Genomic DNA, 12486 nt, shown 5'->3' with positions numbered 1-12486 from the left:
CAGGGTCTGGGCCTTAGCTTTGCAGGAGAGAAGGGTAAGAACTAACATTTGTTAAGCTCTTACCATGTCCCAAGCTGTGCTAAGTAGTCCTTTTCTCAATCTGGTGGGTATTTTTATCTTCACCACTTTAATTTTACCTAGACAACTGAGGCTCAGATTAAGTCACATTCTTAGTCAGTAGCAGAATCAGGATTGCAAATTCAACCCTTTTCCTTATGTTGTAGTGAGCCTGGATTTCTAGTAGTATCTACTCACTTATTCATTCATTATTTTTTAAAGAATATTTATTAAGACCCCTTACAGAGGCTGCTGGTTACCCCTCAGTGTCTGCTCTCCTCTTCTTCCTTATTCATTGAACTCTTAGTTTTTAGGTACACAAATGACTGTCAAGAGTACAGACTCTTGACCTCCCTTGCAACTGGAAGTAGGCGTGTGTCTATGTCCTCACCAATGGCATGCAAAAGGAAGTATTCTTAATGGGCAGGGGGTACCGTTATTCCCACTCTTGCCCTTTGCTGCTGACTGGATTTCAGACAAGATCGTGGGAGCTTGAGCAGCCAGCTTGAACCATGAATGAAAGCCATGTGATGAAGATCACAGAGCAGTCAGGAAGGAGCCTGGGTCTCACACTGGAACTGTCACACTAGTCCTGGATTGCTTATATTCAGTCTTATATGAAAGAGAAATAATCTTTCATGTTTAAGCCAGTCTTATTTTGGGCTTTCTGTCACATGCAACCAAACTTAACATAGTATCTCCATAACAGGAAGTTCCAAGGTTCATTTTCTTCCTGAAGTTACTCAGTTAATACTTCCTTTCTTTTTTTTTTCTTTTTGAGATGGAGTTTCGCTCTGTTGCCCAGGCTGGAGTGCAGTGGCCGGATCTCAGCTCACTGCAAGCTCCGCCTCCCGGGTTTACGCCATTCTCCTGCCTCAACCTCCCGAGTAGCTGGGACTACAGGCACCCGCCACCTCGCCCGGCTAGTTTTTTGTATTTTTTAGTAGAGACAGGGTTTCACTGGGTTAACCAGGATGGTCTCGATCTCCTGACCTTGTGATCTGACCGTCTCAGCCTCCCAAAGTGCTGGGATTACAGGCTTGAGCCACCACGCCCAGCCAATACTTCCTTTAAGATTTACATTAACTGTCAGACTCTTTAACTATTTGAAAGATCCCAATAATTGTTTTGGATATTCAAATTAATAGCATTTACAATCATTAATTGCAGCATTTTAATGTTGCAATAATAAACACTCCTGTTTATTTCCACTGACCATTACAATTTCAACATATAAAACACATAAAGAGGTTTGTCTCTTTGAAAATAACTATTTAGGTATTAATGGTAAGTTCAATTGAGATGACTGGAGTAGATGAATAAAACAGACACAAAAGAAAGGCATGATTTACACATTTTGTTGAAATCCATTTGAAGATAACTGCCAATAGAAGTGGGGAGGTCTGCATGGAATCTAGGAAAGAACTTAAGGTGGCCTCGGTCTGAGCTCACAGCAGAGAAGGCTGCCATTGCAGGCACAGGTTTTGTGGGACAGCAAGAGCCTCAGAATTAGGTGATGATGACCATCAAAACCATTTGATTAACTTTTCTCACTTTGACTATATTCATTAAGCTACTTCTGATTATTATGTGGTTTGAGAGAGAAAAAGAGAGAGAGAAAAGAGTGGTCACCTAATGGTCTATGAGGTTTTACCAGAGTAGCCAGCTAGTCCCTTATCTCTCATCTCAATCAACTCTGCCAGAATTAATAAACCAAATGTGGTTGCTTTTGTTAAAAACACCAATCAAGCAATATTTGTTTTTAAATACTTAACAAAAAATTCTTAAAAAGTTCTCTATCTCCCTAATACAACCAAAGAATAATTTCATTAGAAATACTTTGACATACACTTAATGATTTGACTACCATGATTTTAAAATATAAAGATACCAATAATTAAACAATGGGAAGGATGTGCTAATGATATGACCTTGTAAGAGAGGACCCCAGCCTAGTTCTTCATTGATCAGCGCCTGGGTTAGTGGCTTCCAGCTTCAAACGCACAGCTGTATCCTATGCTTTAAAAAATTCTGATTGGCTTCACTCAAGACTAGTTACATCAGAATCTCTGGGATAGGACACAGAAATCAGTATACACACACACACACACACACACACACACACTCACACGTATATGTATACACTCCCTAAGTGATTCCAAAGTTCAGTCAAGACAGAACCACCGATCTGGATTCTGAGGATAATATTTGAGGTTACAGTCCTGTTTTAAATGAAAAGTTTCATTTGTTTGTGTTTGCTTTTGTGGACTTCTGCAGTTATTTTTGTTTTGCTTTCGTTTAAGAGTTGTCATTGCAAGGATGACTCCCTCACACGGGAAGCAGAAGCAAAAAGTGTTAAAAGTTTCGTTCTTTTTTCTCTGTAAGCCAGGGCATATATAAAGACAGAGTGTAACACTGGCACATGTCAAAGAAAGACTCAGAGATAGATTCACTCAGAAAACGAGTTTACTTGCAAAAGATGCAAGGGAGTTAGACGGAAGGACTAGTTTGCCAAATACCAGTACTTCAAGAAAAAAAAAAATACCATAAAATTATCAGGATTACCAGTTGACAGTAGTCTGTTCATGGTGGAAAAACAGTAACTTCCTCACATGTTGTTATACTCACAAAGGTCAGACAAATCGTTAGACATTAGCAAGGTAAATATTAGAGTTTAAACTGTTTGAAGGGAGTCAAATAGTCAAGGTTTTATTGTTTTGGAGATCAGAAAATCAGGATGACCCTGCAGTTTTTGGGTTATCCCCTATTAAGTTTAGTCATATTGGAAGCAGGCAGAAGGCTCAGGTATTGCTTTTACATACCCTCAGGCCACCAAGCTGGTTCCATCCTGAGACGGAAGTCACGAAGCTTACTTCCTGCGCGCGCTCAAGCCCAGGCTAAAGGGGGCGGGGCGAGGCCGCGGGGACTTGTGGGAAAGCGCAGGAGGCGGGGCTCTGCGTGAGTCACTGCGGGGCTGACGGGGCTGCAGTGCGGCGGGTTACGGCCTGGTCAGGTGAGCAGGCGTTGCGGTCCTCGCTGCCTGGAGCAGCGTAGGAAATCCTTGGGGTGGCCGGTGGGAAGAGAGGTAGCGGTTATGGGTACCGGTGAGGCGGGGCGGGCTAGGACTAGCGGTGGAGGCGCACGTTGAGGCAGTGCGTCGGTGTCCAGGGTAGCGGCGTCCCGGGGTGCGCGTTCCGGGAGGGGCTCGCCCTCGCCACACGGGCCTACGCGCTCTGCTTTGCGAACGGATCCTCCACTCTGCTGCCCGGGGTATTGGGCGATTTGCAGCGCTAGGGAAGGCAGAGCCGCCCTCCCGCAAAGACGGCGGTGGGACCCGCCCCCTTGCGGCGTGGGTGTGCGGCGTTCCCCCGGACTGCGCGTGTGAAAGTGATACCCCAAGCGCTGGTAGTTTCTGATTGCTGGCTCGCACCCCTGCCCCATCGCAGGGTCCCTGGGAGAGTTTTTGGGCCTGCTCGAGCAGCAGCGGTGATGGGTGAAATGGAAAAGCATCTAACCCCCATCAGTATCTGACTGACTTGTTGCGCTTTTATTCATTTAGTTGAGTCCCCAACAAAGCGTTGTACCAGTGTTGGTTTTGAATGAGATGTACACGTATGATCCAACATGGACACTGCCTGAAAGAAACTTAGACCTAATTTAGTTGTTGAGGCTATGGGTCAGAAGACCTATCTGCATCTGCAACTGTCCCTTCTTAGTGAGGTATTTTTCACTGTCCTAAACAAATGTTTTTCTAATTCCGTCTCTCTCCCTCCCACCTTCTCTCCCCTCTCCCTCAAGCTTTGAATCCTCTTCCACCTTTTTGGAGACTTTGCCCCATCACTCATCCTTTTTCCTGTATCTTTTACTTTGTTCCTCTTCCCCCAGACGATGCTCAAGAACAGGTCTTACATTATCAAAGGCAAATGTACTCTAATTTCATTTGCTTAACTCATTTCATTCCCCCCTCCTTTTTTTTTTTTTTTTTTGTCCAAGGCTGGAGTACACTGAGGCCATCACCGCCCAGTGTAGCCTCCATCTTCCGATCCTCCCACCTCAGCCTCCTGAGTAGCTGGAACTATAGGCACCCGCCACCACACCTGGCTGATTTTTGTATTTTTGGTAGAGACGGGGATCTCGAAGTGTTGCCCAGCCTGATCTCGAACTCTTGAGCACAAGCTATTCCCCCTGCCCCCCAACCTTTGCCTCCCAAAGTGCCGGGATTACAGGCATGAGCCACAGCGGTTGGCCTTCCGCCCTTTAAAAAAAATCTCAATGAAACTCTGAATAGAGGTCAGGCGTAGTGTCTCATGCCTGTAAACCCAGCACTTCGGAAGGCCGAGGTGGGCGGATCACTTGAGGTCATGAGTTCCAGACCAGCCTGGCCAACATGGTAAAACCCCGTCTTTACTGAAAAAAAATACAAAAATTAGCTGGGCGTGGTGGCCTGCACCTGTAATCCCAGCTACTCGGGAGGCTGAGGCAGGAGAATCACCTGAACCTAGGAGGTGGAGGTTGCAGTGAGCTGAGTTCATGCCACTGCACTCCAGCCTCAGCGACAGAGCGAGACTCTGTCTTAAAAAAAAACAAAACAAAACAAACAAAAAAAAGCCCAGCAACTCTGAATAGTCTTTATATGACTAAACATAATGCACTTTCTTTCCCTCTATGTATTCTCTGTGCCATTTGGCACTGCTAACCTCTCTCACTTTCTTGAACTCATTTTTTGTCATCTGTAACAGTACAGTGTAGGTTTTCGTCCCAGCTGTCTAGGTGCTACTGCCTACTTTTTTCTTCCTTGGCATCTCTTCCTCCGTTTAGTGTTCTCCAGGTTCACTCCATTCCCCAGTTGTCACAATGGTTAAACATGGCCACATCCTTGATTCTAGCTTCTACCTTTATGCTAGTGACACCGGAATTTATCTCTAGTCCTATATAGCTACCTATGGAATATTTCCTCGCCCCATTAGCACTCAAATTCAGCATATCCCAAACAAATAATCTGACTTTCTGTTTGCCCTCCAACAGATGCCTCTTTTCCTTTTACCATTGTATTTCTTGACTCAAAATGGCATCAGTAATCTTACCAGGCTCCCAAGCCAGAAATCTAGGCCTCTGTTTGAGTCTTTCTGTGTTCTCCAACACCTCAGTCTAATCAGTCATCAAGTTCTTTTTATTTTACTACCTTGATACTTTCACATAACTTTCAGAATATAGGTTATACCTCATGGCCTGCCATTTCAAGTCTGTCCCATGTCCGCCTCTTTAATCTTCTCTTTCTTCATTCTCCTTTATAATTCCTCACTCTGCCTGCCCTCTCCTCCCTGTTAGTCACTTGGTGGGCCCCTTTGAAATCCAGCTAAGTTCCAACACCTCTGGGGTCTCCTTCGTTGACTCTGCCACCCTACCATCTGATCCATACCTATTTTTTTGCTGTCAGTTCCGTAGCGTCTGTACGTACCTCTCACACAGGGTTCTCAACCACACAGGGTTCAAATGTTACCTCTCAGGGAACATTTGGCAGTGTCTGGGATTCTTCGTTGTCACAGTCCATGAGGGAAAGGGATGATCCTGGCACCTGGTTGGTAGAGGACAGAAATGTTGCCAACCATCCTGCAGTGCACAGGACAGCACTCTTACGACAACTTTTTTGGCCCAAAATGTCAGTGGTCCCAAGGTTGAGAAACCCTGCCTAACGTATTTTGTTACTGGTACTTTATATATTTTTTTCTTCTCTGCTACACAAGGGACCTCTTCTTGTTTTTGCATCCCTAAATCTTGATTCAGGGCCTTTCACATACTAGAAGTTAAATGTTGGAAGAAAAAGAAATAAAGGAGGTAATTGCTCAACTCCAGAGATGAGCAGCCTAGCCTGTCTGCTACCACAGGCTGCTTGATAATTTCAGTGATTTTTCTCCCAATTACCTTTCTTTAATGTTGCCTTTTAAGGATGCTCAAACTTGTCTATTTTTCATTTGTTTATTCAGCAACTGATTTATTTTTAAAATACTATATTGAGTTTTTTTTGTTCAGCATCAGTTGGCTCTCTTCTGTCCAGGTGTCTTGGCCACTTATGAAGTGGTAAAAAATAATTAGCTAGCTTTCAGAAAAATAAACCAAATAGGCCTATTCTTATCAGAGGCTGGTTGTTCAAAACTCTGCAGGCCATAATGACTTCAGCAAATAAAGCAATCGAATTACAACTACAAGTGAAACAAAATGCGGAAGAATTACAAGACTTTATGAGGGATTTAGAAAACTGGGAAAAAGACATTAAACAAAAGGATATGGAACTAAGAAGACAGAATGGTGTTCCTGAAGAGGTAAATTAAGAATTCCTAATTAAGATCCACCAAAACTATTTTTATAAAAATAAAGCATAACTTTTAAAAATGTTTTGTGAAAATACTGAAATTGAAGTGATTTGCTTCACTGTCGATTTGTTTTTTCTTTTTATTTGTTTTTTTCTTTGCAACGGAGTCTCACTGTGTCACCAGACTGGAGTGCAGTGGTGCGATCTGGGCTCACTGCAACCTCCACCTCCTGGGTTCAGGCAATTCTCCTGCCTCAGCCTCCTGAGTAACTGGGACTACAGGTGCGCACCACCATGCCCAGCTACTTTTTTTTTTTTTTTAGTAGAGACGGGGTTTCATCATGTTGGCCAGGATGGTCTTAATCTCTTGACCTCAAGTGATCCACCCACCTCAGCCTCCCAAAGTGCTGGGATTACAGGCGTGAGCCACCATGCCCGGCTCACTGTCAATATTTTTAGAAATTCTGCTTTTCAAAAAGTCTTTGTAATAATTAAATATATTACTATGTTTTAAGGCTTAGTGAATAGTTACCGAAAGGATGATCATGTGATAATACTTAGAGGTAAATAAATGACTAACATCATAAAATATATAGAGGTGTGTGTGTATAAAAATATGTGTAGTTATATACTGATGATATATTAACATACCATATTGTCATAAAAATGCAAATAGTACGTAGGTTCAACCAAAAGTTTTAAGACAGTGCATTTAAATATGGCTGGGTTTTTCATACTGTACATAATATGGAGGCAGTTCAGTTTGCGTTTGCATTACTGCTGGTTCATTGTACTAAGGCTGAAGATAGGTCGTTTTTGAAGTTTGAGTTTAGGATTGCAAATTAAAGGTATAATTAGAATTTCTAGGTAATACTTTTTTCTTGTGACTGAACAATGTTCAACACTCATCAAAGTATGAATTAAACTTTTCAAACATAATTATTATAAGTGAAGGTGGTAAATTGGTCTTTTTAAACACTTTAAAATTAATTCTTATAAGAAAATATAACATAGTGAGAATTTTAAACATAGCTAGTTATACAAAGAGTAACAGAGCATAATACTCACAACTTTGTGTTTTTTTTTTTTTTTTCCTCCTCAGAATTTACCTCCTATTCGAAATGGGAATTTTAGGAAAAAGAAGAAAGGCAAAGCTAAAGAGCCTTCCAAAAAAACCAAAGAGGAAAACACAAAAAACAGGATAAAATCTTATGATTATGAGGCATGGGCAAAACTTGATGTGGTAAGTTAATCTAGTCATTTGCTTGTTAATATTTGAGTGAAATTTTCTGGGAGTTAGCTAATAGTCAAGGGTTAAGTGAAGAATAATGTAGGGTTATGGCCTGTGTCTTTCTCTTATATATGATTTTATGTGGAATAAACATTTACTTACATAGCTCTTTAATGAGATAATATTTTTTCCTGCAATCCTCTTTCAGCGAATCGTGGCTAAAACAGCCAGGATTTTATTCTTTTTTTCTTTCTTTTTACAAAAATTACTATTTATTTACTTATTAGTATTTATCCAGTGTACTCTTCATCCAGTTTCCTCTGGTGGTTACATCTTTCTTAGCTGTAGTATACAGTATCAAAACTAGGAATTGACATTGGTATAGTGTGTGTATGGTTCTATGTTATTTTATCCCACGTGTAGGTTTGGATTACCCAACCGCAATTAAGATGCAGATATATGGCACCACCACAAAGATTCCCTTTGTGCCATCCCTTTATAGTCGTACGGCTCCCCTCTTCACCACCTTGTCTAACCCCTAAACAGCCAGAATTCTAAGATACTCCCAGAAAAGAATGACTGTGCAGATGTCTTTGTTGTAAACTGAAGGACCTGCAGTAATCTGTTAAAAGAGAATGCCTTTGTGTCTAGTCTTAGGACTGGGGCTGTGTAACAATAAACATAGGCCTATCTTGATCCCAGGAAATTGGGCTTCTTTACCCTTCCAGACTGGGATAGCAGATGTGTGTCCTCCCATCTCCCACGTGTGATACACAACATACTTGGAGAATCACCACCAGTGCTCTGCCTTACAATCCTTTACCAGTGGTTTAAGCAGCCACTGTCGTGTCAGCCTGTGAAAGAGAACCTGTTGGCCAGCCCTATTCTGCACTCTTGATCTACTTTAAGGGTTGATTTGGTTAGGGGTATGTATGTTGGGGGATGTGATAACCAACTGATGAATTTGGAATATATATTCCTCTTTAGTTTTTAAACAAGTGTTTATTATGTAATATTTGATTCATACCAAAGAATATGTAGAGATATATGTTCTAAAGCGTAGTAATAAAATGAATACATGAACCTACTATCTGACTTAAAGAGAATTTTTCCAATATCATTGAAGCTACTGGTGTGCTCCTTTCTGATCTCATGTTCTTTTCTCCCTTCTCCTCCCAGAAGTAACCACTGTCTGATTTCTCTGTTTATTATTTTCTCTGCATTTTTCTGTTTAACATTTTTACTGAGGTATAATGTGCATAAAGTCCAAAAATCTTAAGTGTGCATCTTCCTGAATTTTTACTCAAGTGTACACCTGTGAAACCACTGTTCAGATCAAGATATAGAACATTCTGGGAGGCTGAGGCACGAGAATGGCTTGAACCCGGGAGGCAGAGGTTGCGGTGCACGTCACTGCACTCCAGCCTGGGCGACTCTGTCTCAAAAAAACAGAAACAAAAAGAACATTTCCAGCCTCGCAGAGGCCTTACTTTCAGTAGATGACTTCTCAAAATTAGCCACTGTTCTCACCTCTCATACTGTATACAGTTTTGGAATTTCATATAAATGTATTTTACAGTATGCATTAAGTTTGGCTTCTTTCGCTATCATTATTTGAGATCCATATTGTGAGTAGCAGCAGTTCTTTTTCATTGCTGACCAGAATTCCATTGTGTGGATGTCTTAATTTGTGTCCGTTCTTCTATTGATAATACTTTTGTATTGTTGGTGATTTGGGGCTATGATGAATGAACCTGCTGTGAATATTCTTGTACTTGTCTTTTGATGGATATAAACACCCTAGAGGGAATTTGCTGGGGCATAGTTTATAAATACATTTAGCTTTAGAAAATACTGTCAAACAGTTTTCCAAATTATTTGTGTGGTATTTTTCTTAATAAAACTAAGGCTAATTAAGAGAGAGCTGGGGCTTTTATTTAGTTTGCCATCTGCTTCAGGATTGTCCCAATATAGGAGAAGTAAAATTTTGGGTCTTGGATTTATCACTGTTGGAAATACTTTCTGAAAATAGAATTTATTCTCAAGTGTCATGTAGACTGTCTTCATTTTTTTGTGTGTGTGACTTTTTGTTATAGCCTATTCCTTTTCATCAGTTGGTGTCTTCTTATAATGTCCTTTCCTGAAAGGCATCATCTCAGATGATTTCTTATAGAGGTGTTTTCTACACAGGCATTTACTCATTCAGCAGATACTGATTAAGCTCCTGCTGTATGTGGACAATGCCATCAAGATTGTACTGCATAGCTTTCAATTGTCATTTTAGTGTCTCTATACAAGATATAGTTGTTTAATTCCCATTTCTTTCTAGTTCAGATCTGAGCAGCTGCTTTAGTGTTCTGCTGCTGTTAGTTTTCTATACATGTCAGCATAGCAGGGTTGGATAATCCTGGCTACAATGTTGGTAGGCTGGTGGTATTTCTAGAATCTTCATGCTAAAACACATAGCTAAATTTTAATCCATGTTTCAATGTTCATCTAATGAAACTATGCATAGTTTTTTTATTTTTATAAGCAATTTGTTTTTTTCTTATGTAAATAACTTTAAAATAGTGTTTGAATGCAAAAAGGATTTTGTTTACATAATAAAGTTTGTGTTTAAAAGTGCTTTAATGAACTCTAATGGTCATCGTGGTGGCTCACGCCTGTAATCCCAACACTTTGGGAGGCTGAGGTGGGCAGATTGCTTGGGCTTAGTATCCAGACCAGCCTGGCCAACGTGGCAAAAGCCCGTCTCTACAAAAAATAAAAAACTAGCTGCACATGGTAGTGCACGCCTGTAGTCCCAGTTACTTGGGAGAGCGAGGTGGGAGGATGGCTTGAGCCTGGGAGTTGGAGGTTGCAGTAAACTGACATCACACTACTGCACTCCAGCCTAGGCAACAGAGCCAGATGCTGTCTCAAAAATAAAAATAAAAATAAAATCTTACTAAAAATCATTGTTTTATCATATAAAAAATAAGAGAAAAATTCTAGTGGCAGTCTATGAAATTATTTATTACCATGAAAGTAGTGTGGGTCAAAAGAGATTGAGAATCGTGGTACTAGCACATTTTTTATTTTTCCTTTGGTAGAGGCAGCTATATTTTGGAATACCCTCAGAGACAGTATAACATAGCGATTGACAGCTCTTGGAGGAAGTAGACTTGGTCACTTACTAGCTGAGTGACCTCGAATGAGTTAACTAACTTCTGCATTTCAGTTCCCTCAAGTGGAAAACATGGGTAATTATACCTTCCTCATAGGTTATTGTGAAGATTAGGAGTTAATGTGCTCTTCTTTTGTTTGTTTTAAAATAGCAGTTTTAAAATAGCAGTTTTTTGTTTTAAAATAAGGAAGAAAAACAATTTTTTAAAAAACTTTCTCTGCTAATGGGTGCTAATTATATTAGTTTAGGGCTATTTGCAAACTTCCTTTAAACCATAATACCTAACTGCTAATAGTTTGTGATTTAGGGGTGATTTGTACAGTCTGTTGACTTAGCTTTATGAGTTCGTAGTCAGATTCTTAGTTTGCATCTTGGTTTTCTAAACAAAGGCATCTTTTTCTCTGGATATAATCTTAACAATGAGAGATTTGGTTTGCTTTGTAAGCCTGTAGGTCCTTAGATTGTAACAATTTACATTCTTTTGAGTGTATTTTTTTAGTATGTCTTTTTTTCCCCCCCCAATCATATAATTATGACCACTGTTTTCCTCCTTTTGGTTTTAGGACAGTATCCTTGATGAGCTTGACAAAGACGATAGTACCCATGAGTCTCTGTCTCAAGAATCAGAGTCGGAAGAAGATGGGATTCATGTAGATTCACAAAAGGCTCTTGTTTTAAAAGAAAAGGTACTAATTACTTAGATTTTTTTTTTTTTTTTTTTCAGGTAAGCAGGAGATGTTGAAAATCATGTGGACCCTAAAGTTTCTTGAGCACAGTTTTAGTAGGTGTTTAAACTTTCTGTTGTTATTGGCTACATCCCTCTCTGGAGGCAGTGTAACATTGGTTAGGGGTACATGCTCTGGAGCCAGATTACCTGGGTTCAAATCTCTGATAAGTTCTTTAAACTTCTGAACTTCAGTTATCTCATCTGTAAAATGATAATAATATTACCAACCTCAATGGGTTCTTAGGAGTAGTAAGTGAACTGTTTTATGTAAAATGCTTAGACTATACCTGGAGTTGTCCAGTGTTTTTAGTAGTAGATTGAAGCAACTTGAAATTAGTGTGTGATTCTTGGCATAACTGTTATATTCCACTCCCAGGTATCAAAGGCTATCTTTGGTTACTTTTTGGAATGTTCAGTATCTCCCTGAGGGATGCCTCATTATTATAAAACCAGCTGTATTACTTTCACAAAGGTGGAACTCTTTTCACATTAAACTCTTGATGCTTTTTTTTGGTTACATTTCTGTAGGTTGGCATTGTCAATAAGGAATATAATGCTAGGTATTTTACTCATTTTTCTGCCTAGGCTCTTGGTTTGTGCCCATACAATGACCATATACAGTTACCCTTGAACAGTATGGGGTCAGTGCCTCATGCAGTAAAAAGTCTGCATATAACTTGTGACTCCCCCAAAAACTTAACTACTAATAGCTTACTGTTGACCGGAAGCAGTATGGATAACACAAATAGTTGATTAGCACAAATTTTATGTGTTATATGTATTTTATACTGTATTCTTACAAAAAAGTAAGCTAGAGAAAAGAAAATATTATTAGAACATTTTAAGGAAGAGAATGTGTATTTATTTATATAAATATATTTCACTATGTAGAAGTGGATCATTTAAAAGTCTCCATCCTTGTCATCTTCACATTGAGTAGGCTGAGGATGGGGAAGAGGAGGAGTTGGTCTTGCTCTCTCAGGGGTGGCAGAGGC

General features: G+C 40.1%; 1 protein-coding gene across 1 annotated transcript in view; it reads left to right on the top strand.

Moving 5' to 3' along the window:
• Positions 1-2983: 2983 nt before the first annotated feature.
• The window catches only part of RPAP3 (RNA polymerase II associated protein 3), a 43471-nt gene continuing 33968 nt past the window's right edge, over positions 2984-12486 (top strand). The window contains exons 1-4 of the mRNA XM_023231219.1: positions 2984-3070; positions 6219-6377; positions 7470-7610; positions 11328-11450. Of these exons, the coding sequence (XP_023086987.1) occupies positions 6225-6377; positions 7470-7610; positions 11328-11450 (417 nt within the window). The 5' untranslated portion in view covers positions 2984-3070; positions 6219-6224. The remainder of the gene's footprint in view (positions 3071-6218; positions 6378-7469; positions 7611-11327; positions 11451-12486) is intronic.

The sequence above is a fragment of the Piliocolobus tephrosceles genome, chromosome 10 (assembly GCF_002776525.5).
Source record: "Piliocolobus tephrosceles isolate RC106 chromosome 10, ASM277652v3, whole genome shotgun sequence".
Taxonomy (NCBI): Eukaryota; Metazoa; Chordata; class Mammalia; order Primates; family Cercopithecidae; genus Piliocolobus; species Piliocolobus tephrosceles.
The sequence above is the reverse complement of the archived record's forward strand: the minus strand, read 5'-3'. Positions and strand labels throughout refer to the sequence as shown.